The sequence below is a fragment of the Euprymna scolopes genome, chromosome 30 (genome assembly GCF_053919585.1).
Source record: "Euprymna scolopes isolate OS-2025 chromosome 30, ASM5391958v1, whole genome shotgun sequence".
NCBI classification, from domain to species: Eukaryota; Metazoa; Mollusca; class Cephalopoda; order Sepiida; family Sepiolidae; genus Euprymna; species Euprymna scolopes.
In genome coordinates, this window is record NC_136511.1 from 24503074 (window position 1) to 24528516 (window position 25443).

At 32.4% G+C, this 25443-nt stretch overlaps 1 protein-coding gene across 1 annotated transcript in view; it reads right to left on the bottom strand.

The window, feature by feature from the left end:
• Positions 1 to 25009, bottom strand: part of LOC145254718 (bactericidal permeability-increasing protein-like) — a 59496-nt gene extending 34487 nt beyond the window's left edge. Inside the window, exon 1 of the mRNA XM_080113439.1 lies at positions 24532 to 25009. Within this exon, the coding sequence (XP_079969565.1) occupies positions 24532 to 24673 (142 nt within the window). The 5' untranslated portion in view covers positions 24674 to 25009. The remainder of the gene's footprint in view (positions 1 to 24531) is intronic.
• Positions 25010 to 25443: the final 434 nt, after the last annotated feature.

Here is a 25443-nt window from a genome sequence, read left to right on the forward strand (position 1 = left end):
TGTATCAGTTATTCTACCATCTACATGTACAGGAAGACCTAGGAATCTACAACAGCTTCATCAAGATGCAATGGCAGTTTTCTGTGACCTATTCATTACTCACACGTGTAATCCAAAATGTCCTGAAATATTAAACGACTTGGGGTCATCATAACTTTCACAAAATCGATGTCAACAATGCCACACAGTTTTTTAAATTCACAGTCTGACTCCCAAGAACCTGCTGACTGACCACTATTCTCACTCCAAGCAGCTGATCGACGTCCCTGTCACCGGCTCAATCATCACCAGCACTTCCTGACAATATCAACAGCATCAGTTACGATCGCATTGACCTTCAATAAAAGTTTAAACTAAAGTTCTTGGTTTGTTCTACTTGCTTCCATACGTTCATTTCTGTAATATAACAATAAGGAATTTCTTACTGATGTGTTTTAAAAGATTTTAACTACCGTGGAATTTCCACGGGTCCTGTTAGTAATAGTAATTATTACTATTATTATTAGTAGTAGTAGTAATAATAGTAATAATAGTAATAATAATAATTATATTAATCATAATAATAATAATCACAATAATAATAATAATAATAGTAATAAAAATAATAAAAATAATAATAATCATCATCATCATAGTAATAATAATATATATTTTTTTACACAGTGATCACCACTTATCAAGGCTCGTAAGCCACTCAGGGATAAGGGTTATTGCAAGTACATTACGTTAGTGTGGAGATTTGATGAAGTATTTACTTAAGGGGGCGGTTCATTAGGAATTTGTTAACGTTGGACTTGAAGACATCCAAGTTGTAGTCCGGTGGGAAGCAGGCAGACGGAACAGAGTTTCACAGGCGTGCAGTTCTAAGAAATAAGCTTTGTTCATGGAATCCACGTTTTGATTTAGGCACAGATATAGATTGGGGGAAATTGTTCACAGTAGATTCAGCTAGACGGGTGTTTTTCGTGAAAGATTGGCGAGGGGGGGCAGAGATTGGAGTTCAGACGAGCACCTGCCATGGAAATAACGATAACACAAGGACCGGCTCGCAACGTCTCTTCTGTGGGAGAGAGGTTGCAGGGTAGAGAAAAGGGCATCCCCCACTAAGCCACGAAGTCTATTTTGTACTCTGTCAAGGCAGGATAGGCGGTTTTTGGCCGCTCCTGCCCAGATATGGCAACAGTATTCCATCCTATATATAATAATAATAGGTCTAAAGTGCGTGTCACACGTGTACATGCGTCGGACGGCTTCAAGAAACAGTCTTCCAAACTAAGCGCAGTTTGTTGTGCTTTACTTTGACGTTCAAAATCGAAAATTTTGAACAAATATTCCACCATCGTTAAACTTAGATTAAAATCCTTCACCTGTTTTTTTCACGTCCATTTTTCTCATTTTCTCCAACGTTTGCATTGATGTTCTTTCGAGAGCTCCATACTAGTTACTAATTGTTTTCTGCAGCAGTCGCCCAGACTGCACCAGAGGAATACAATTGGTACCTAACATGGCACAAAAGGTGCCTAAAATCCAACAGTAACCGATTGATCGAGCGGCAGCAGTTCATCGGTTTTAGACTGCCTCCTTCATCTCGACTAGGTACAAACAACGATGGTAAGACGTTTTACTGGGTTTTTTTTTTACATGACACCGGCAAGGAAGATAATCAAATTTTGGTAACGATTATTGTTTAAGAAAAATAAGTTTTGCATCTGGTTGTAGAGCATTCGACGAGAGATCGAATGACCCCATGTTCAAGCCGGGGTGTACCTCACCATTTTATTTAATTTTTAAATTCTTTTTTATTAATGAGTCCAATTTACAATAAAAGAAGCAGTACCATTTAAAATCGCCGCAAATCATTTCTTTGATTGCATATTTAAGAAATAAATATTTATCAGAATTGAGATTTACAGAAACTTTATCCTCAACCCCAAATGTCAGCTGACGTGATATTGTAAACAAACAAAGATGGAATTCGATGAACGAATGTTGTTATTATTATTATTATTATTATTATTTATTATTATTATTATTATTATTATTATTGTGGTTGTTGTTATAAATAGTATTATTATTATTATTACCATACTTATTATTATTATTATTATTGTTATTGTTATTATTATTATAATAATTATTTATTATTATTATTTATTATTATTATTATTATTATATCATTATCATTATTATTATTATTATTGTTATTATTATTGTTATTATTATTATTGTTATTATTATTATTATTATTATTGTTGCTATTATTATTATTATTATTATTATTATTATTATTATTATTATTATTATTATTATTATTATTATTTAAATTATATATGTGAATAAGTCCACAGGGAAAATGATTCCTCGTAATATATAATATCTATTAGAGGATTGATTCTATAATAATATATACGCAATCTGCATAAATAAAATATATATATATGTGTGTGTGTATGTATGCGTGTGTGTGTGTGTGTGTGTGTGTGTGTGTGTGTGTGTGTGTGTGTGTGTGTGTGTGTGTGTGTGTGTGTGTTGGGACGATTACTCGGAATCGGAAAAATCGGAAGATTTGCGGTATCGAAATCGGAAAAATTGATGCCTATTTTCCGATGCCAAAACGATTCTTTTAATTGTCTTTTTATTTTATTTTTTTTAAGTAAAACCTTACATAACTGGTAATAATGATAAAATAATAAATATTTATTGATTTTAAAATACCAGTAAAGCTAAAATCGATAGATCATCCTCCACAAGTGTATTTTGACGTTTAGGAAAATATCTGCGTATTTAACGTTTTTTTTTTTACGAAAATCGGGGAAAATAACAATCTTATACTTAAATAATTAGAGATTTATAAAAGACCCGGAATCGGAATCGGTAATTGTATATGAGTCGGGAACCATATTGCAATCGTCCCATCACTAATATCTGTATATATATATATATATATATATATATATATATATATATATATGTATATATATACATATATATATACATATATATATATATATATATTCTTCACAAAGATAAACTCATGAACATACACGCTCGACTTAGTGATAGATAATGACAACAGCATATTGTGTCCATTGTTTTAACTCTCGAGTATACATCCGACAAAGTAAGACACAGTAAATCAACTGAGAACCACATCACTCTATATAAAAGCATATTATATATCAACGAATACACATTCGAGAGTCAAAACAATGAAAAGAATATGCTGTTGTCCTTGTCCTAGTGATAAGTCGTTGACTTAATACAGATTATTTTTCTTAACACACTCTGTTGCTTGAAGCAACTGACCCATCATGTGTTAAATGAGCCGCCCTATTATTCCAAACGCATATTACCATACCAGGACAGAAAAGAGAGAAAGGAGGATTTTCTGAACCGTCGGGTTGTAATCATAGAACACATGTATACGTGAAATTACAGTTTAGGCGTAATCTTTTGATAGCATTTAATTTTCTCTTTATCATTTACCTAAGCTGTTCTCGATATTAAATCTAAACACCGTGTGATTTATATGTGCTTCAGGGATCGATCTTGAGTTCTTTTATTATTTCTGATAATTATAAAAGACGAACCTGGGTACCCGGCGTTTTCCGGGAGTTTGGAGGTTTGTGTTGATCAAAAAAAAAAAAAAAAGAAAAAAGTTGTAGTAGGCAAACAGGCTCGAATCCGTATCACGAAAGAGGAAAACAATGTGAAAAAAAAAAGCAAAGGATAAAAAACTTGACATCTTTGCCGTTGCGCTCATTACCAAACCGGAAATAACGAATGTTTAAGTTAAGGCTAGTTAATCGAAAAGATGGAACATTTTCGAAAATATCGGCGAAAAAAGCGATCCATAAGGGCCTTGTTTAGGGTGAAGGAATTTATGTTTTAGCCAATTTTTCGATATTTGTCATCCGAAAGGTCGGCTTCAAAACGACAGCGATTTTGTAAAAATCCGTCGCCTCTGTTGAAAATTTTAGGCAGACATACATACATTTCAACAGACAGGTAAGATTTAAATTATAGATGTCCTTTATTTCTACTTAGTAGTCACCGCTCATCAAGGCCCGAAGGCTACGCAAGGATAAGTGTTAATGAATGTTAATCGTTAATAGTGTAGATTGGGTAGAAATTGATTATTTCTGAGAACAGATCAACAAGAACTTGTTTACATTGGATTTTAAGGATGCGATATTGTATTCAACCGGGAAGCAGTCCAGCGAAATAGTGTTCCACAGGCAAACAGATTTGGGAAAGAAAATTTGTTCATGGAATCTGCGTTTAGATTTAGGGACAGTTAGAAAGTGGAGGAAATGCTATATAATGATTGTAGCTAGTCGAGTGTTTTCGTGAAGTTGAGCAAGGGGGACCAGAGATTGGCATAAAAACATATCTTCCTGTTCCGTCTGCCTGCTTCCCAGCTGACTAAAACTTGGATGTCTTCAAGTTCAACGTTAACAAATTCCTAATGAACCGCCCTCTTAAGTAAACACTTCATTAAATCTCCACACTAACGTATTGTACTTGCAATAACCCTTATCCCTGAGTGGCTTCCGGGCCTTGATAAGTGGTGACCACCGTGTAAAAAAAAATTACAATGTAACAAGATATCTTCATATCCAATGTAACAACATATCTTCATGAACATTGGTAACAAATTGTCAATTTTTCTCTACTTGGGAGCCATAGCTTTATAAGGCCCGAAGACCAGTCGAGGATAAGAGTTAATGGGTTTGTATTACTGTACACATAGATTCGAAAAAGTTGTCAAAAAACAAATATATAACAAATAAATATGATCAAAGGCAAGATAAGTTACTTTTCTACCAAACTGGATACATTTTTGCGTTTTAATTCAATGTAACATGTTTATTCAGCTCGGAAAACACGCAGTGTTTACCGATGTATTGGAAAATTAAAAATGGCGCCCGACTCTCTCTTTAACATGGTAAGTTCAGAAAAAGATGTTATAAATAATAAACTAGACAAAATACTGTTAGAAATTCGCTCATTATATGTTACCGTGACATAAGTTGACATATATTCGGTGTTTTTTTTAATAGTATTTTGTCTAGTTTATTATTTATAACACCTTTTTCCAAACTTACCATGTTAAAGAGAGAGTCGGGTGCAATTTTGAATTTACAAATACATCGGTAAACACTGCGTGTTTTCGAGCTGAATAAACATGTTACATTGAATAAAAGCACAAAAAATGTATCCAGTTTGGCAGAAAAGTAACTTATCTTGCCTTTGATAATATTTATTTGTTATATATTTGTTTTTTGACAACTTTTTCGAATCTATGTGTACAGTAATACAAACCCGAGTTAATAGATGTAAGGTGTTAGTTCAGTAAATTAGGTAGAATTTGATTATTTATGGGGACAGCTCAGCAAGAATTTGTTTACATTGGACTTGAATGCTACAATGTTGTATTCAACAGAGAAACACTGATGCAATAGTGTTTGAGATGAATATATTTGCTGATAACACTGCACTTTATAATAGACATGAGGAAAGAACGAATATATGGACATATATCGAAGGAATTAGCAAAAAAAATTAATTGATGAAAATTTTACGCATATTTATATATTTTATTATAAGGGGGTGAAAAAAAAGCATAAACTATATTTGAAAATTATATCTATTTTGTGCTTCCATAAATCAATTGAGAGAGGCGGGTTCAACCTTCCGGTGTGATTGAAAGTTAGGCTCTCCTTTTATACAAAATTATTGGTTATTCACTTGAAATGTCTTCATCAATCTGGTATGAATGTGATAAGATTTGAATTGACCAATAAGATTGCGTTAAAAGCGAAACTATCTTCCTTGGGATTTTTATAAAGTTTTATGAGTAATAAACAAGCCAAGGAAGACGAATGACCTAAATGTCTTTTCATACGTGCTGTCCTAGAATTTTATTATTTCAGATGATTACAGAAGCGTGTATTTTATAAGATAATTTTTTAGGAAAAAAATTGGGTTTGTATTACTGTATAGATTCAAAAAAGTTGTCAAAAAACAAATATATAATATTTGTTATATACTTGTTTTCAAAGGCAAGATAACTTACTTTTCTACCAAACTGGATATATTTTTCGTGTTTTTATTCAATTTAACATGTTTATTCAGCTCGAAAAACATAGTGTTTACCGATGTATTGGAAAATTCAAAATGGCGCCCGACTCTCTCTTTTACGCGGTAAGTTCGGGAAATAGTGTTATAAATAATAAACTCGACAAAGTACTGTTAGAAATTCGCTCAATATATGTTACAGTGATATAACTTGACATATATTCGGTTGTTTTTTAATAGTATTTTGCCTAGTTTCTTATTTATAACACCTTTTCCCAAACTTACCGCGTTAAAGAGAGAGTCGGGTGCAATTTTGAATTTTCCAATACATCGGTAAACACTGTTTGTTTTTCGAGCTGAATAAGCATGTTAAATTGAATAAAAACACGAAACTTATATCCAGTTTGGTAGAAAAGTAACTTACCTTGCCTTTGATAACATTTATTTGTTATATATTTGTTTTTTGACAACTTTATTGAATCTATGTGTACAGTAATACAAGCCCAAACAGTTATTTCCTTTTAACTCTGTGAATTAACCCTGATAAGATATGAGAAAATGTATTTCCTTTCCTTTTCTTTATTACTTAAGTATATATATATATATATATATATATATATATATATATATATATATATATATATATATATATATATATATAAAAGTGAACGTGTCTATGTATCTGTCTGTGTGTGTGTCTGTCTGTGTGTCTATGTGTGTATGTTTTTTTACACGGTGGTCACCACTTATCAAGGCCCGGAAGCCACTCAGGGATGAGGGTTATTGCAAGTACAGTACGTAAGTGTGGAGATTTGATGAAGTGTATACTTAAGGGTGCTGGTTCATTAGGAATTTTTTAACGTTGGACTTGAAGACATCCAAGTTGTAGTCAGGTGAGGAAGCAGGCAGACTTTCCCTACGCAATAACTCTGTCAATTTTAAGTCTACAGACTCGAAATTTTATATACAGAGTACTGAGATGTTGGAACATCGATGTAATCGGTTTTCGGACATCAATTTCGCGATTAACGGGTCAAAGTTCAACGATTTGACCTTTGAGAACTCCACCAAACTCCTCTAACAATTTTGGGTCTAAACACTTGAAATTTTAGATATAGGTTACACGGACATGGATCTAACTTAATGAGTAGAGCCGAAAACAATAAAGGTTAAGTGTCATAATAGGGGTCAAAGCTACAAAAAAATTACCGCTTTTTTTCACAACATAGACCTCCAAATACCCGGGAAACGCCGGACACCCACCCATGCTAGTATATATATATATATATATATATATATATATATATATATATATATATATATATATATATATATATATATATATATAAGAGAGTGTAGCCATCAACAATTGTCGGTTTTTTATCATTTTTAATTTAAACTATTTTTATAACGCGTTTCAAGTTTTGTACAGCTCTCTTCAGATGTATTTTTATATAAAGTTTTTTTAAGTGAAGGTTTATTCTGGAGAACATTTTACATCTAATGACTCTGAGTGTGTTTTTCAGAGAAATGTCCGTCTCAGACTTTTGTCGCCAATGGTCAGAGTTAAGTTCATTTGGAGGGTAGGGGGCTTTTTGATCCATTTGGTTAAGATTTTTATGTTTTTTTTTAATACTTTCCTTCTTTTTGGATATATACGCGCGTGCACACACGCACACATAATACATACCACACACATGTACATATATGTATATATGTATGACTCCACACACTCATACACATATAAGCACATACATACATAAAAAATTGTATACACACGCGCACACACACACATACACACATACACGCATATATATCCACCAACTAACTATAAAAGTGAATGCGTCTGTGTATCGGTGTGACCGTGTGTGTGTCCGTCTGTTTGTGTACATTTCCCTACGCAATAACTTTGTCAATTTTAAGTCTAAAGACGCGAAATTTGATATACAGTGTACTGAGATTTGGGGAAATCTTTTTGATCTGTTTTCGGCCAGAAATTAGTCTCTGAAGGGGTCAACCTTCAACGATTTGACTTCTGAGGACTCTACCAAACTCCTCTGGGAATTGTGGGTCTAAACACTTCAAATTTAAGATATACCTTCCTTGGACATGGATCTAACTTAATAACTTGATTAGAGCCCAAAACAATAAATGTAAAGGGGTCATAACCGGGGTCAAAGTGAAAAACATTGACATCTGCGGTCCCTACTAAAGTACGCAGACAATTTCTGGTCTAAACATTTGAAATATTACATAAAGGGTATTCAGAGATAAAGCACGCTTTTTCATCGGCCTTGGTCGAACATTCCCAATATATAAATGTATTTATGTATGTATGCGTGCATGCCTGCCTACAACTTTCGATAGAGGCGACAGATTTTACCAAGATCGGTATCGTTTTAAGGTTCAACCTTTTATACGACAAATATCGAAATATTGGCTAAAAATAGTAATTTCTTGATCTTCCACTAGGCACTTTTCTACAGAGGGGATCGCTTTTTTCGCCGATATTTTTTTAAATGTATCTTCTCCTTTCGATTGTCTAGCCTTAATTTAAACATAAGTCACTTCAGGTTCGGCGATGGTCGTAACCGCAAAGTTTTTCCCCCGTTCTTTTCCTCCTGCGCAGTACGGGCTCGAGCCTGCCTTCCTACTACCACTTTTTTTTTTTTTTTTGCTCAACATACACATCCAAACGGGCTGAAATGCTAGCAATATATATATATATATATATATATATATATATATATATATATATATATATATATATATATATATATACAATGGCTCATTTATTGAATAATGGAATACAGACAAAATTTGGGGGATAGAAGGGACTCTTTATGCCAGACCATTTCGAAGCCTAATGCTTCTCATCAGAAGAGTAGAGAAGGTAGCATGGGGAAGATGCGGCGTCTAGCGTAAGGTTCATTAGTGATGAAAAAGATTAAGAGGAATTATAGAACGTGGGGGGGAAAGCTTTATTGAATTCCAAATAAATAAGGAGAAGCTTATTATATATATTATGATATATAAAAATATATATGGTCTTTAAGTATACATATTGATGTTAAAGTGGGGGAGTGAGGAAACCATTGCTACTTATGAGAGTGGTAACAAATATACCAAATAATAGGGTAATTATAATGGTACGAAATATAATAGTAATGGCCATTATAATAATAGTAGTAATAATAAAGCTGAAAATAAATTATAAGTAAAATTGAATTTAAAAAAAATAAATAAAATAAAAATAAAGGCAAAATTAAAAGTAAACATAAAAATTAAACATTAAATATAATGTTACCAATAGTTGTGATAAAATTAAATACAAAATTACTGTTAATAACAGTGAAAATGGAGATAATGCTAACGGTTATGGTAGCAATGACGAGGGTAATAACGGGGATAATAATAATGATATCAATTCTAATGATGATTGTAATAATATTGATGATAAAAACAATAATAATAATAGCAATAGTAATAGCGTTAAAAACAGTGCAGTAATAATAATGATAATAATAAAGGCAGTAGTAACAATATTTCTACCACTACCTCCACTATCACCACCACTATTACCAATAATGATAATAATGTAAATACTGTTAATACTAATTATTGGGAGTGCGTAAAAAAATGGACACGGACAAGTGGGGGGTAGAATAGCAGGAAATGGGATTGAGTAGTGAGGCCTGAGTGCACTCGTATAAAATAATTAGAATAGAGAATATATATATATATATATATATATATATATATACACATATATATATAATTATATATATATAGACACACATATACGCATACACATACATATATGCGTATAAAAATTTAGATGTAGATTAAGCCGGGAAAGCGTAAGAGTTCGCTGAACAAAAGGCCCTTGGGTTTAAATATAAATTAAAGGATTACTTCACTAGAAAGAGTCCACCTTAAAATTTAAAGTTTCCTGAAGTTCGATTATAAAGGCCATCAAATTTATGTTTATATAGATAGGCCAGGCCTAGAAAATTGAATACATACTTTCTTGTTTATGAACACGAGGCGCAGGCCCATCGAATCGCCATAACTACTTTATATAGTTTTTCTAATCTCCAAGAGATACAAGAATTATAGTTTATAGTAGTCCTTTAAATTTCCATATTTTTCCAAATGGTTTGTTGGGTGGTCTTCCGTAGATGATTTGGCTGGCAAAAAACTATTTTTTCAACGGTGACGCTTGTGATGGAAATATATATATATATATACATATATATATATATATATATATATATATATATATATATATATATATATGTATATATGTATGCATATGTATATACACACATATATATATGTACAATTTTAAGAATAAAAAGTTATTTCCTTTTAACTTCGTGAATTACCTCTGATTAAATTAAAGGAAATGCATTATCTTTTCTTTTCTTTATCATTTAAGTATATATGTATATATACATATATATACATACATATACATATATACATATACATATACATATATACATATACATATATATACACACATATATACATATATATACATATATTTACATATACATATATATATACATACACATACATATACATATATATACATATACATATGTATATGCATATACTTATACATATATACATATATATATAAACATACAAACATACATATACATATATATATATATATAAACATATTCATATATGAACATATATATACAGAAACATATGTATATATATAGACATATATATACATATATATATATACATATATAGAGATATACATATATACATATATATACATATGCATATAAATACATATACATATATATATATATATATACATGTATACATATATATAAATATACATATATGAACATATATACATATGCAAACATATATACATATATACAGTGATGATCATATTTATTGGCACGGTAAAATAAAAGTTAAATTTTGTCTAATAAATTTTAAAAAAGGGATTAAATTAAAGAAAATAACAAAGTATATTATGTATTTTTAACTGGCCTTTCCGATGCAGCAATCGGATTTTAGAAAAAATAAATAACAAAGGAACAACAAACATAATTGCAAAAAACCCTTCTTCAAAATTATTGGTACGATTTATTTAATAATCAATTGTATAGCCTTTGGCCTTGATTACCTTCCTCAGTCGCTTTTCATAGTTTACAACCAAGTTGTTGCACTCTTCAGTAGTAATTTTAGCCCACTCTTCCTGACAATAATCCTCCAATTGAATAAGATTCTTAGGCTTCCTTTGCATTAACCTCAATTTTAATGTTCTCCATAAATTTTCAATTGGATTAAGGTCTGGGCTTTGTGATGGCCACTCCAAAACATTAATATGATTGTCCTCAAGCCATTTCTTAGTCAGTTTAGCCGAATGCTTTGGGTCATTATCTTGCATGAACCACCAACGACGACCAAGTGAGAGCTCTTTAGCAGAGTCTTTCAGGTTTTCATCCAATATTTTAACATAATCTTCCTTTTTTATGCTACCTGTGACCTTAACAAGTCACCCTGGGCCAGAGGCAGCAAAGGATCCCCAAAACATCAAACTTTCTCCACCGTGCTTCACTGTGGGTATGGTGTTCTTAGGCAGGAAAGCTTCGCCAGATTGTCTGTAAATATAAGACACTTTATTATGGCCAAATAACTCTATTTTCGTTTCGTCAGTCCATAGAACACGTTTCTAGAATGCAACATCTTTATCAATATGACGTTTTGCAAAGGCTAGCCTTGCTTTCAGGTGCATAGGCTTCAATAAGGGAGTCTTTCTCGGACGACATGCTTTTAAACCAGCTCTCTTCAAAACTCTACCAACTGTATGTCGAGATACATTCACTCCAGAGGTGCTCTGTTCATCAACAATCTCACCAACAGAGATCCTTGGGTTTTGTTTTACTTGTCGAACAATTTTCCGTTCATCTCTTGGGGAAAGAATCCTTTTTCTTCCTCTACCCTCTAAACTCATAACGTGGCCTTGCGATTTGAACTTGTGTATTATGGCTCTAACAGTGGATTTGGGAAGGTTTAGCTTCTTTGAAATCTTATCATAGCCCTCCCCATTGGTATGGCATGCTACAACAAGCTTCCTGACGTCTTCGCTGTGTTCCTTAGTTTTAAGCATAGCGATTGAAAATTATAATTTAGTCACTTATAATAGTTTAAATAAATCGCTATCTAAAAATTATCTGAAAAACATTATTCACTGAATTAGCGTTAAACAAGCATAATATGGCTATAAAAAAGTTCAGAAAGCACGTAAACCGGAAATTGGTTGATATTATACTGATACTAAAAGAAAAACAAAGCCGTGCCAATAATTTTGAACAAGGGTTTTTTGCAATTATGTTTGTTGTTCCTTTGTTATTTATTTTTTCTAAAATCCGATTTCTGCATCGGAAAGGCCAGTTAAAAATACATAATATACTTTGTTATTTTCTTTAATTTAATCCCTTTTTTAGAATTTATTAGACAAAATTTAACTTTTATTTTACCGTGCCAATAAATATGATCATCACTGTACGTACATATATACATATATATACATATGTACATATATATACATATATATATACATATATATATATATACATATATATACATATACATATATATACACATATGTACATATATACACATATATGTATACATATATACATATATATACATATATATATATTCATATATACATGCATATATATGAATACATATATACGTATATATATATGATGATTGCAACGTCTTGTCAGACGAGTGCCACTCCCTCAGTCATTTAAAATCCATTAGCCCAAATGCCTGAGGGAGTATCTATACAAATATGATGTTACAGAGTTTTAGCATTGTACGACAGCTAAGCCTCTCTCTCGGTTCATAATTTTGAGATCCAGCAACAAGCAAGAGCAAGATAGCCAGCAACGAATCAAACTGCAGACCAGCTTAATGCGGGTACTGGTCTCCCGCTTTATGGTTTTTTAAATCAGAGATTTGCTTCTCCTAGAAAGGATGCCATTCAATACGGCTTACGGGAGCGCTCTCCACCCCAACACACATATACAAACACAAATATACACGGTGCCAGTTAGCCGTTGACCCTGAAAAAGGGTTCATTCGCCCTTTGAAAGGTCTTGTTTTTAATCCTTCAGGGAGAATAGCCGCCCTCCTCACCAAACAACTCTGGTGGAGGAACCAGTTTAGTCGCCGGTGACCCGACCATGAGGCAGGTAGTACTGGGTTACATGGTACCAGTAGCATATGACATGACCTGACCACAACATATATATATATATATATATATATATACACACACACATATATATATATATATATATATATACATATATATATATACATATACATACATACATATAAACAGATATAGATATATATATATACATATATATATAGAGAGACATATACATACATATATATATATATGCATATATAAATACATATACCTATACATATAAACATATATACATATATATATACATATATATATACATATATATATATACATATATATAGATATATATATATACATATATATAGAGAGAGATAGATATACATATATATACATATATGAGCAAGCAGTTAATAAACTATGTTAAAAAACACTTTGAAATGAGTTAAATGAGTTAAAAACATATTTAATCTGAAAAGGAAACACTAGATAAATGGATAGTCCTAGGACTATCCATTTATCTAGTGTTCCCTTTTTTTTTAACTCATTTTAAAGTGTTTTTTAACATATTTTATTAACTGTTTTCTCATATTGTGAGCTTTATTTCCTATTTGGTTTTATGTCTGGCTGCAATAATTTTATAAATATTAATTCTTTAATATTTATAATATTCTTTAATTTTATCATTGGTAAATTCAATTGTAATTTTCATTTTATATATATATATATATATATATATATATATATATATATATATATATATATATATATATATATGTGTGTGTGTGTGTGTATGTGTGTGTGTGTGTGTAATTTTATTTATTTATTATTTTTAAAACAGTAATCTACGTACACGCGTGTTTCGAATTAATTGCCTCTCGTCAGCGTAGCTCAACTGTTTCTAGGGGTCGAACGTCAGACCATGTTTACCAAGGAAGAGAGCATTTGTCATAAGTTAAGTAAATGGAGATGAGATCAACAGCGGGGCAGAGAGAATAGATCAAGAGAGAGTAAGAAAGATAAATCAAGAGAGAGGGGGAGATGGGTAACAGATCAAGAGGGAGGGAATAGATAAAGATACACAGAGAGAGAAAATACATGAAGGGAAGGGGAGAAAGACTAGATAAAGAGAGAACGTAAGAAGTGTGCGCAGACGCGAAAGAATGAGTCAGAACATATAGGTCAAAAAGAATCAGAAAAGACAAAATGAAACTGGTTTACGAACATAATACTTTCTAAATATGCAACTGACGCAGCATATTAACTGGTAAATCCCTAGATGGGACAAATCGTCATTCACCCTTGAAGGAAAAAAAATTACTTACATAACCGACGTAATATGTCGGACGAATTTAGACACACACGCGCGCGCGCACACACAGACACATAATAATGGGCCATACGGATCGGCTCAGTAGTTTCTAAGAGAAAGTGGAACAGACAAAGGAAATATATATATATATATATATATATATATATATATATATATATATATATATATATATATATATAACTACTTCATTTACTCACATAAATTTAATATACGAAAGTATAGATTTATGCGTAAACTTTAAGTATTTACTTCAAAAGTGCTCAATACGTAGGTAGAGCTAGTTAGTAATTTATAAATATATATGGCGATTAAGCTAGACTGAATATTCTGCGTTTCATCCACTATAGGATTCGTCAGGCTTATGCGCATAAGCCTGACGAATCCTATAGTGGATGAAACGCAGAATATTCAGTGTAGCTTAATCGCCATATATATTTTATAGATTACTATATATATTTATATATATATATATATATATATATATATGTATATATATATATATATTATAATATAAATATTTATACATAGTCTTTGTTATTGATTTTTTTAACGATATTAAGGTTAACGTCTCCACCTTGGAGATCCGGTGTTTTCTTAGAAAGTAGCCTATTTTTTTTATTTTGACGTACTATTGATTTATTTATTATTTTTAAAAACAGTAATCTACGTACACGCGTGTTTCGGATACTTACTCCACTTCATATATATATATATATATATATATATATATATATATATATATATATATATATATATATATGTATATATATATATAATGAGACTAATCCGGATAATGTCAAGCTCAACAATAACTATTGGAGCTTATACAATAGGACACAAGAGTAAGTAGTGAAGACACAAAACTATATATTCGTAGACATAGAATGGCAGAATTTGTGGGATATACATATGGCATAAAGAGTTCCTTATATCCTCCAAAATTTGCCTTTATTTCATTATTAAATAAATGATCCATTCTATATCTACTACTACATTATATAGTTTTCTGTCTTCATTTCATACTCTTGTTGTCCTACTATATATATATATATATATATATGCATACTCATTAACGACATTCATCAAAATGCGCTTCTTGCGACGATTCCATATTTTTGTAATTTTATTCCAAATATAATATTGTGCCTATTCAGCATACTCCAATGTCTTTGTAAAACCATCATCTTTGCAGAGTTGAAAAAAAATTGTCAAAGTTGTATGAGGTGGAGGCCTAAGTGCAGCCTGTAATCTATTTTCCTCAGTAAAGAGGCGTCTTTGCCCATTTTCACGCTGAACTCCCAAACCAACCACTGGTGGGAAATGTTCATGCGTATGATGCCCAAGAATTCGCCATGCCGTTTCTGATGATGACACATATTTTGATATTGTCTGATTTTATCAATTACCTGTGATTCGTGACGATCGGCTTGTACAGCATTCTGTAACTGAAAAACAGATTGATCTGATCCCTTGGATATATATTTGATGCAAAGCTTAATTGAATTAATTGATAAACAAATTTCAACATTAACATGGCAGTTTAATTACCGAAACAAATATGGATTGTAAGGCACTACCCATTGATTTGTGATTTCTTGCTCAACTCGGCATCCATTTTGCCCCATTTTTATCATGTCAATCTGACCTCCGTCTTCTGACTTCCTTTAGGATTGGAATCGTTCCCCTGTTCAGTAGATTGTAAGAAAGATTTGGGGAATTCTTTAGAACATTTTTGTCTATCATACATGGGGGGAGACTTCATTTAGGCGACCAGCTGGTCCATGGATCATATGTTTCATGACCAGATCATGGAGTTCTTTTTCCTCCTCTCTAGAAGATATTTCTGCAGAAATTACTAAATCATATTCTTCTGGTCTGAGTTTATGCTTTGGAACTATCCAAAAAAGAAAGTGTCCATGAAGTAAACCTCTTTGCTGGTATTCAATGGTATACAACCATGCTTGCATATTACCAAAAATTCCCTTTTTCATAATTTCCATTAATTTTTAACTTTCAATCTGGACACTATTGCAATAATATCTGGTCGATCACGACTTTCTTGTCTAGCAACCAAATTTTCAACAATTTCTGGCCAGTGTGGATTACATGTCATAGAGATAAACTAATCTGCTCTGCCATAATGTCTCACAAAGGCCATTGTATCTGATCTTTTTTCTTGTAGATACCGAGGACCAACAATATTACCTGCAGGAACAACAAGTCAGCGAGATAATTGATTTGAATTTCCATTACCAGCAAGTAAACTATCGCGTAATTTTAGGTAATTTTCAGCACGGTGACTTTGTTGTTCTCTTCGCAAAAACTGTAATCTTTCAGTTTCTATTTTGCAGTATGCATTTACCAAGAATTGCCGGAAGAGTCGCCTTCCAAACAAGAGATAATTCTCTTCTCTGCACATAATATGGAAAGAGTAAAATTGCAATTGCGTGATTTTGCAACCATTTCCCCCTTGCAAATATATGCGGTAGCCATCTGTTCCATATGGAAAAAATAAAGGATACATAAAAGGATCATATGATCGATGTATCTCAGAAATTCTCATCAGTCTACCTTGTTTCAATTGAAGAAGAATATCTCTGTTTTCTGTTCATTTGACATCAAAATTGCAACTTCAGTCCTGGTTGGTGCATTAAAACGCCGCACATCTTCTCACTGGAGACACTTCTTTTCCAGAATTACAATTTTCGTTTCATTAATATTTGCTTGTCTTACTTGCTCTTGTGCTGCCTTTAATGTCTTTATATAATGTTTTTTTTCATTTAACCAGACTGTAATCCTTTCTAACACCTCAGCATTCAAGTGTCGATGCACTTCTCTCGTTCTCAGTTGATCTTTATAAGTATCTAAAAAGTACACCTGGATATGTTTCGCTGTTTCATCCTCATGTGGTAGTAGTGATGCTAGTCGATAATAGATTTGAACTTGGATTTTTACAGATGGATTCCAAGCCTGAACAGATGCATCTTTGTGACCAAAGCTAATCATGGAAAAGAGAGTGTTATATCCCATAATCCTTGACAAAAGAATTTTGCTAAGAAGAGATAGCCCAGTAAACAGATCATGTAACACTTGAGGCAGAGATGGAAGTGGGTGTGATGTAACGTTTCCATTTCCGACAAAAAAGTCCTGGCAATTTTTTTGCACCACACTGACAAACTTGACACATGTGTCCTATTTCAGCCTTGTCACATGAGTCATTCTTGTCACAGAGTAATGCAGTACGTTTTGCATTTTGAAGTTCGTGTTGACTTAAATTTTGAGATCTGTTTCTATCAACATTCAAATGCAATTGTCTTTTTTTTCTGTGACTCGTTTTGTCTGGTACAATTTATCCTATTCCTTAATTGGAATTCATTTTTAAGATGAGCATTATATATATTAATTTATTTTTATTTCGGACTATTATTCTCATCTTTATTAGTTGTTGGTTTTTTTTTTATCTTTTATTGGTTTTTGTTTATTAACAACGTTTCGGCCAACTATTCCTCTGGCCTTCGTCAGGTGGTAACCGCGACGGATAGGAACTTCGAATCTCCCAACTGCATTCTCATTCTTGATCGCCCTTCGGGGCCCGTGGCGCAGTTGATAGAGACATTGAATCTCTACAGTTCCAGATGAACATTGTCTGAAGATAGCGGTTTCAATCCCACCCAAAGCGTGCCAGAGGTTAATTGGTCAAAATGTGGTGAGACGACAACAACTACGGATGACAGTGATGGCTGAGAATGCGGTTGGGAGATTCGAAGTTCCTATACGTCGCGATTTCCACCTGATGAAGGCCAGAGTAATAGTTGGCCGAAACGTTGTGAATAAACAAAAATCAATAAAACATCAAAAACAACAACTAATAAAGATGAGAATAATAGTCCGAAATAAAAATGAATTAATATATAATGCTCATCTCAAAAATGAATTCCAATCAAGGAATAGGATAAATTGTACCAGACAAAACCAGTGACAGAAAAAAAGACAATTGCATTTAAATGTTGATAGAAACAGATCTCAAAATTTAAGTCAACACGAACTTCAAAATGCAAAACGTACTGCATTACTCTGTGACATAGTCCGAAATAAAAATAAATTAATACAATCTATCCTGTTCATCTCTTCTTTGAGTGTTAACGAAAGATTCATTTTGACGGGACTCTATTTGGTACCGGAGTTGTCTAGATAGACATTCTTCTCTTTGAGCTGAGTTCTCATTTTGGCGCGACTCTTTCTGTATTTGCCTCCACAATGAGAGTCGTTCTTCTCTTTCATCCAAATTCTCAGACTGACGACGTAGCCTCATTCTTTGAGGAGGTGGAGTTGTTGAAATGCTGTTACTTCTGTTGTGCTTCATAATAAATGGAAGTCTTAGCAGATTCGTAAAGGCATTTTACTGAGGGGGGTCGTAAAGAATCAGTTATTCTGTAATTCAGTATATTTGCATCTTTTTCCCCGTAGCAATCGGTTCCGTATGTTCGGTTGAGCGTAAAAAATGTAAATAAACAATACAAAATTTAACTTTTCTGGATAAAAATAAATATATAACGATTTATATACAGAGATTATAAGGTAAAATATTAGCAGTTACGATGTAACATAAATAAAAATGTGAAGAAAGAAACGGTAAAAATGTAAATGAAAGTTTTTGTATTTTTTTTTTTACATAAAGAATCGTAATTTGATTGGATAGATTGTTTCTTTTAAATGAAAATGTAACCCTCTTATAAAAAATATATGTAAATATATGTATATTTACATATATATATATATATATATATATATATATATATATACATACACTTATGTATATATACATATATATATGTATATATATATATATATATATATATATATATATATATATGTGTGTGTGTGTGTGTATAGTAGAGTATTAGAGGGCCATCACAATGTGAGGACTTCTCTACTACATACCTATCCCACACAATGCTTCAAGCAAACTACATATCAATTCTCTCTCTTTCTCTCTCTCTCTCTCTCTCTCTATATATATATATATATATATATATGTATATATATACATATATATATGTATATATATATTTATATATATAATTATGTATGTATACATATATATACATATACATATGTATATATATATATATATATATATATATATAAAGAAGGAGAGAGAGAGAGAGAGAGAGAGAGAGAGAGAGAGAGAGAGACGCCCCCACACACACTAATAAATACATTACTATTTATTATAGATGAGGGTGCGTGAAAAAATGGCGGAGAAACAAAAAACACATTAAAAAAAATGGAGGGCACTTTTGATGTGATATTGTTAGAATGTTTCACAGCGAGATTTTGTTAACAATGTCGATTTTGTTTCGGCTCGTAATTATATTCCTTAATCGTCGCAAGAAAACAAAGGATAAACATCTGCTTATGGCGTCTCGTGACAAACGCACATTCACGCGGGGTGGGTGGATAAGCAACAACCACACACACACAAAAATAGTGCATGCTCAATAAAACGATTCACGGACAACAGATCAAAGAAAAACGAACTGATGGACGTAACTTTTTGGAGGATTCGTTTAAGAGGTTCTAATTTAGGTGAATTATTTTTTGGAAAGATTTAGTTTTAGAGAGATATTTTTCCTAAAAACTCTTAAGTTCGGGACAAGATCACAGTCTATTATCTGTTCTGATGCTACGCTTCACTCTTTTTATCCTCTATCGATTTTTAGTTTTGTTCCTATCGAAGGTGCTCCTTTAAGGAAGATGGATTTTTACCCACCATAAAAGTTGACCTTGTGTCTAACTATGCCATCGTGGGGAGGCAATTAAATAGGGATATTCAAATTTAATTTTTTGATATATTGCTATTTTCGACATGACAATTAGGTGAATAAGGTTGTTTTTGCTTAAAACTATATATTTAAAATATCGATCTGTCGACAATAACTTAATAAGCACCATATATATATATATATATATATATATATATATATATATATATATATATGTATGTATATATATATATGTATATATATATATATATATATATATATATATATATCTTGCCCCCATACTTACAAAATTGTTTAAACGTTACCTTAAGGAGAAGTGCTTTTCAACACCCTGGAAAACCTCATCAGTATGCCCTATATTTAAGAATTCAGGTGGTAAGTTATCTCCTTGTGAGTACAGACCAACAAGTCTCCCGTGTGTTATGAGTAAGTTGTTGGAATACATATTAAATAGAGAAGTAGTCAACCACCTCAGCAGAAACAACCTTCTTAGTGACATGCAACATGGTTTCCGTTCTGCTAGGTCTACAGCAGATGTGCTAACGGTTATGTATCGTAGGATTAGTGAATCTCTCGACAAAGGCTTCCTTTCTAGGGAAATTGCTGTTGACATATCAATGGCCTTCGATAAGGTATGGCATAAAGGCCTACTTCACAAGATTTCAAGCTACGGTATAACTGGTAATGTTTTCTCTGGTGGCTCATAAGAGTAGTGGTAAATGGGCAGACATCTCAGGCCTAGAGTATTAATGCTGGAGTCCTCGGGGGTTCACCTGGGCCACACACTCTTCCTGATCTACATCAATGATCTCCCAAAACACATACTTAAATCATTCGTTGACATCTATACTGATGACACGGCCATCTATGGAAACACATCAAAAGCCGTAAATGACAAAGTTCTCTCTGATTCTCTCTCCTCTGATCTTGAGCGCGTGGTACAGTGGGGGAAGAGGTGGCTAGTTACTTTTAATGCATTTAAAATCAAGCTCCTATTTTTACATTATCAACGCTCTGATCCCCATCTGACATCAATTAAAATGGATGGCTCTCGTCTTGGGGAGGCTCCATGTTTTGACAAGCTTCTGGGTTTGATCTTTACTCCTGATCTGAAATGGAACACGTACATCAAGTCTGTTGCCAAGGTCGCTGGAAAAATTGTGGATCCTTCTACCGCCCCAAAAGATATCTCACTGCTGATGCAAGTCTCTTTCTATATAAAAGACAAGTACGTCCAAGAATGGAGTACAGTTGCCACATCTGTGCAGGAGCTGCTAAAAAAGCCTATCCTGCCTTAACAGAGGACAAAATAGATTTCATGGTTTAGTTGGGATGCCCTTTTCTCTTCCCTGCAATCTTTCCCCCACAGAAGAGACGTTGCGGGTCTGTCATTCTTTTATCGTTATTTCCATGGTAAGTGCTCATCTTAGCTCTAATTTCTGCCCCCCCTCGCCAACCTTTCACAATAAACATCCGTCTAGCTGAAACCACTGTCAATAATTTTCCCCACTCTTTATCTTTGCCTTAATCAGAACGTAGATTCCATGAACAAAGCTTCTTTCTTAGAAGTGCACGCCTGTGGAACTCTCTTCTGTTTGCCTGTTACCCACTTTACTACAACTTTGATGTCTTCAAGTCCAACATAAACAAATTCCTGATAAACCGCCCCCTTAAATAAGACATTTTATCAAATCTCCAATAATAATGATTACTACGATACTATCCCATTGATTACTGTACACGCAATAACCCTTACACCTGAGTGGCCTCCGGGCCTTGATAAGTGGTGACCACAATGTAATATATATATATATATATATATATATATATATATATATATATATATATATATATATATATATATATATATATGCAAGTTTACAAAGGAAATTTTGGAAAGATTGTCAATATTTTTAGAGATCTTTCAGCTGAGATATCGAAGAAGTCAGAATCGATAATTTAAGGGCTGCAGATTATCCACGGATCTGAATAATCATGAACAAAACATTTCCACTCAATTATACGAATTATATCTCATTAAATGTTATTAATAAGAGTACGGGCAAAATAAGCGTACACACTGTACGAGAATGCTCACGCCCTAAAAATGCTTGGGTTTCACCTTTTTTTTAAGTTTTCTTTTCGATAAACGATAGATTACACATTAATGTATCATATTAGCAGAAAAAAAAATTGGAAAAAAAATAATAATGACCTTTAAGAAGGTGTTTCAGTTTCTCGTTATAATGTTCTAAACACGTGACACGTCGGTAAAGAGCTGGACATAAAATCAGGTACCAATGAAATAGAACGTTTCTGCTAATATGATACTTTATTCTGTAATCTATGATAATCGTCGGAAAAAAATCGGGGTTTGTTTTACTGTAAACATAGATTAGAAAAAATATCAAAAAACAAAAACAAAACAAATATATAACAAGCAAGTGTTATCAAAGGCAAGATAGGTTACTTTTCTACCTGAATGGATATGTTTTTTAGTGTTTTTATTTCATGTAAAATGTTTATTCGGTTCGAAAATCACACAATGTTTATCGATATATTTTAAAAAGACCAATGGCGACAAGGCCCCTGTTTAATACGTTTAGTTTGAGAAAATAAGTTCAAACTAAAAAAATTATACAAAATTCTGTTAGAGACTCACCCAATATACGTTAGCCTGAAATAGGCTATGTGTATAGTAAAACAAACCCAAATTTTTTTAAAGAAAAGATGTAAAGCACGCACTTTTAGGGGGTCGGCACTCTCGTGCAGGTCTGGCAATGGCCGATGGTCCAAAACGTATAACTATTTTGACCTGCTTCTTTTCACTTAAAAATTATTCATGTAAACTTGAAACAAAGCACATTTGAAATGTGTCAACAGAATCTGCATGAGTGAAAGCACATGACATCAGGTCAAATTCGGGCCAAAACTTTTTTCTTTTAATTTCGCTTATTCAGATAAATTTTAACACGATGCGAGCGTGAGATAAGTTTACGTGCATAATACTAAATGGATTTTAACAAGAAATGGTTCTCCATCCTGTTAATATATGAGAAAATCTCCAATATTAAACCATTTTTAATATTCATATGGAAATTTGCCAAAATATTCTGTGGTCGCAACCTTTAACATTTGCCAAAATATATTACCAGATATATTAGTCGCTGACATTTAAGTGTATTTTTAAAACCCAATGACCCTACGCATTTACTACCCCACGAGGTCAAAATTAAACAAAAGGTATTTTTTTTTTAAGAAGCACGCGAGATAGAATAAAAATACTCCAGTTAAGAAGGATATCTTATCATTTGTTGGAGAATAGAGCAGATAAGACAGTTTGAATTAATATATATATATATATATATATATATATATATATATATATATATATATATATATATATATATATTTGCAAGAAGTATTTGAAAAGTTTACATTCAAAACAAAGCACAAGGCAATTGAACATTTTTTATGACCAAAAATTCAGTACGCCAAAGTATGCTTGCAATATCGTGAAAACTAGTTGCCGGTCTGAATTTTATATGCGATATTCGTTTTCAGCACACCTGAAAACCCACAGAAAACAAGTTTTTAAAAGAAAGTTTTTTTTTTGTATATCAGGCAACATTTACCGAAAATTAATTAAATTTATCGTGATATTTTATGTTTTGAATTTGATCCTCCCAACACTAAAAAAAATTCAATGAAATTTATCATTATTTTAGGTTTCAAGTGTAATTCCTTCCTCGTCAATGGAATGTGTCATGTTTTGCCGCCCTCCCCCCTCACCTCTGTGATCAAACTCGGAAAAATGCTAAGGGTTACATGACATGTCTTGTTCATCGCTAGGTGGCCAAGAAGTGGGTGTTCATTTTATATTAAATTTATGTAGGAAAGTGATCTCAATAATATATATATATATATATATATATATATATATATATATATATATATATATATATATATATATATATATATATTCAAAATTTCTTCTTTCGTACTATTTTCAAAGGACATCTAAACGTAGATTTTTATTTTTATTTTTTTTAAGGGTTAAACGATGCTAACTTGCGTCATAAAAATACCTACACACGGGATAAGATAAGTAAATTAAAGTATTTACTTACCATAATCGAATGTTTTTTTGGTCAGTCGCATCACCAATCCTGGATTTACGGATGCGTTTTCTTCGAATGTGGATGCTGGAGCACATTGTGTGGCGATAACAAGAAGGAATAGAAACAGCGTTGTTTGAATTAGCGTCACCATCGTGGCAAGTGCAGGCCGCGCCGTTGAAAGTGTGGATACAACTAAAAATAGAATTCGTTGTTTTATTGGCCTGGAATACCGACCACAATTATATTTTCAAGAGTATGCTTACTTATTTACAAAATTGCTTAGTTCAAAATTAGTTTTAAACTTCAACATAAATGAGATATTTTGTTTTCACCGACAACAACAATTTGCCGGACTCACGTTTTTGGGAACGGGTTGTCCACAATCCACAAGTTTTAAATACCCTGCCGTTGCCCCGCCCACTTGACTGTCTCATTGCGCGAACAGGATTAAAGTCCTATAAATAGAGTTTAATTTGTTCGCCTGTCTGTTTAGAGTGGTAGGCGGACAATTTGACCAAGAGACAATTAGCCAAAGGACTTTTTGACCAGATTTTTTTAAAGAGGGCCATTTTTCGAACAAGTATATGAAATAAATAAAAATATAATTGGATCTTTAAATACCCACCACCAATACAACTTTTATTAATGGAACAACATAGTTAACAAAACTCCCTTCTCCTTCATCGTATGAAGAACACGTTTCTAAATAAAAATAATGTTATTATACAGAAACACCATCTAAACATAGGTTTGGAAAAGGGCGGATTTGTTAACTATTCTGTACCTTTATGGAAATTTTGTTATAATCAAGATTATATTATTTATGTTTTTTGTGTGTTGCCATCCGGACTTGTGGTCGGGTTAGGGAAGCGTATGTGTGTGTATGTGTTTTCAAATAACTTTTAACATAGGCATTTTTAT